This window comes from Cicer arietinum, chromosome 8 (genome assembly GCF_000331145.2).
Source record: "Cicer arietinum cultivar CDC Frontier isolate Library 1 chromosome 8, Cicar.CDCFrontier_v2.0, whole genome shotgun sequence".
NCBI lineage: Eukaryota > Viridiplantae > Streptophyta > Magnoliopsida > Fabales > Fabaceae > Cicer > Cicer arietinum.
Genome location: NC_021167.2, coordinates 14,065,258 through 14,068,450, shown reverse-complemented (window position 1 = coordinate 14,068,450; position 3,193 = coordinate 14,065,258). Strand labels below are relative to the sequence as shown.

General features: G+C 30.6%; 1 protein-coding gene across 1 annotated transcript; it reads right to left on the bottom strand.

Moving 5' to 3' along the window:
• Positions 1-256: 256 nt before the first annotated feature.
• Positions 257-1,086, bottom strand: LOC101499045 (heavy metal-associated isoprenylated plant protein 39-like). Its single transcript, XM_004515096.4, has 3 exons — positions 934-1,086; positions 759-834; positions 257-591 (listed from the first exon to the last, which is right to left on the bottom strand). Exons 1-3 carry the CDS (start codon positions 937-939, stop codon positions 353-355), a joined length of 321 nt encoding a protein of 106 aa, XP_004515153.1. The 5' UTR covers positions 940-1,086; the 3' UTR covers positions 257-352.
• Positions 1,087-3,193: the final 2,107 nt, after the last annotated feature.

Below are 3,193 nucleotides of genomic sequence, written 5' to 3'. Positions count from 1 at the left end.
AAAATTCTTTAATCTATTTTAAATATTTACACCTAACATTTGAAAAATAAACATAAATTAGTATAATGTTACTAAAAAAATAAATTACAAGACTGCGACAACATTATTAACAAAAAATTAAAATTAATGCCAAAGAAAAATACCACAGTATTTAAACAAAATCTATATTCCTTTTGAATTGAGTAGACTATTAGGATCCTCTTCTTCTTAAACACATTTTTTATTAAAAAAAAAATAAATAAATTATTCATCAAAGTGATACAAATAACTAATTTATAAATGTTTTTAAGGAGATTTAAATTCGAGACTTTAAAATGACAAGATTAAACATCTCACATATTTTTTATACACATCAAATATAGTAACCTTGAATATAATATGGTGGTTGCATATGATAATAGAAAGGATATGGTTCAAAGGAGTTGAGAGTAGTAGCTACATCAGTTGACTTCTTGTCTTCTTCTAAAGGTCCAACTGAAATTATATTTGTTTGACACACTTTTCTTAATTTCGACACTGCCTTTACCGGATCAATATCTCCTAATAATGTTAATTTATTTTCTTTCAACTCTATTGATACTGATTCAACCCCTGCAAAATTATTATAAAAATACAACTTTATTTAATAAAAATAATCAATTAATTAATCCTTCATTTAATACGGTATGAAATTTACATTCCATTTTGAAACTTAGTCACATTCCATCTTGGATTATAGAAATTACTGTATAGAACTTATATGATATGAAATTCAATACCTAAAAGGCCAGATGCTGTCTTCATCATTTTTTGCTTGATTTTATCATTATAAAAATCTACCTTCAACACAACTTTCTGTTACAAAACAAATCAATAAATTATTAATCAATGAAAACAGAGTAAGTTAAATCCTAAATTAAATTTTGACCTTCATTGTTTTTTTTTTTTACTAACCTTCATCGTTGTTAGGTAGTAAGAGCTAAGTAAGAATTGTTGGTGACAATTGCAAATGAATAACAAGAGGAGCAAGTTGATGATGAAATTTGAGTGGAGGATACTTTTCAAATGCGAAAGAAGTGATAATGTAGCAAGAATGAAAATTTGCTAATATTTATACAAGATAAGTAGGAACCTATGAAAGACAAAATCAAGTCAACCAAGTCAATTGAAATAATATTGTTTTTTCTTAAAAATTATGTTTTTAGGAGACAATATTATTTTACAACCGTGTGTTTGAACTTGAAATTTTGAATCCTCACTCACACTCACACGAAAGTTCCCTCAAAAAGAATAGGAATTGGTCAAATAATAAAAGTCTGTAATCATCGAAGGAGTTCTAATTATTTTTTACTATAAAAACTGTTAAAAGTTGTTTACTTCTTCCTTAGTAGCTGCATCTTAAAGTATTAATATAGAATCAAACACGTCTTAAAATATTATGTTTGGTTAGCTAGGAAACTAAGAAAATACAGTTTATTAGGGGTGCGATTTTTGGACGGTTTGGTCCAATTCATTGTTGTGGGGGAGATTAAGGGTGTATTTTTCTTGGTATAGTTTAGAGGTATTGTTGTAATTTAGACTTTATTATTACTATTTTTAGCACAACTCGTACTTTGTAAATCATAATTCATTCATCTAATAAAATAGAACTACAACTACTCTATAGTCAGAGACGTATGCCACCTGATAAAAATATATTTTTGTTTTAAGTCTATAATTTAATTAGTGAAACTATTAAATTAAAAATTGTTGGACTTTAGTCCTCTTAATCCTAATTTTGACATAATTAACAAACATACAATGTTCATACATCATATGATAAATCTAACATTTTAACTGAGTAAGATTTCAGGAACAACAACTCAACCCTACATACTTGAGACAATTGCTTGGAACTCAAGAAATCAACAAAAGTTGAAAATCTACTGAGCAAATCGATTAGGCAATCGATTTCGTAAAAGGGTTGTAAGGAAACATGTAGTTTGTGGTTACACAATCGATTAGGCAATCGACTGGCACAATCAGTAATAAAAATTGTGCAAGTCAGAGGCAACCTGATTTGTATGCTAATCGATTGGCACATCGACTGTGCAAATCACAAAGACAAACAACTGATTGAATAAATCGATTGAGTAATCAATTGGGCGAGTCACAGGGCCAATCCATTTATTAGGCTAATCGATTGACAAATCGATGTCGTAAATAAAATTTCATAAGTAACATGGCATGTGACAAACACAATCGATTAGACAATCCATTGTGAAAAAATTCAATCATGATAAGTTTGGTATCAATCGATAGGCAATCGATTGAGCTAAACCAACTGGTAAGTCCTTTTTAGAAACATACTACCAAATCGATTGGCACTCCGATTAACGTGGAATAAGCTAAGTTCCTGTTTTAAACACAATCGATTGGAAAATCAATTGAAACAAAAATTTGAAATCACAGGTGTAAGACCCATAATTTTAAAGTACCATTTATGTATTTTTGGTGTATTTTGGATTTTGGCTCGGAGGCTTTTAAGCCAAAGTTAATAATATTTTGGAGATATTTATTAAAAGTAAGTAATATATATATGTAAATATATATTTATGTTTATATGTGTTTGTTTGGGGGGAAAAAGAAAGGAAAACTAGAAGGAAGGAAAAGGAAAAGAAAATAATATATAAAGGAAGGAAGGAAAAAGGAAGAAAGGAAAAACAAAGGAAAGAAAAAGAAAGGAAGGAAAATTTCAAACTTCATCTTCTTCCTCTAACCGTGACCCATTTTTCGCCTTTCTCCCATTTTCATTTTCGTCGCTTTCTTTTCTTCAAAACTAGTAACCCAAGGATGAGTGAGAGTTAGATCAAGGTTTTCGCAACTTCACTCTTCCTCTTTGATTCGAAAAAGAAGAAAAACGGTTTTTGAGATCCAAACACAAACCCCTCCGTTTCTCCTAGATCCAAACCTCATTTCTCGAAGAGATAGAAGGGAAAGTTGCTCACCACCACGCTACGGTGCTAGTGAACTAATTTGGAAGCGGCGTTGCGAGCGGAGATTTTACCGGAATTACTCGCGGTACCGGAAACGCACGTTAAAGCTAACGTTGAGGTAAGGGCTCCTTCCAAACTTCTAGTTGCATTAGGGACTTATCTGTGGTTGTGTGGGAAGGAATTTGTTAGGGTTAAATGTATCGATTTGGGGAAAAACCAAACTAGTGCGTTATGGGTAA

What these genes read in the sequence shown, in the direction of transcription:
- LOC101499045 (XM_004515096.4), bottom strand. An exon ending in GACAGCATCTGGCCTTTTAG is followed by an intron (nt 592 to 758) that starts GTATTGAATTTC and finishes ATAATTTTGCAG; the next exon opens with GGGTTGAATCAGTATCAATA.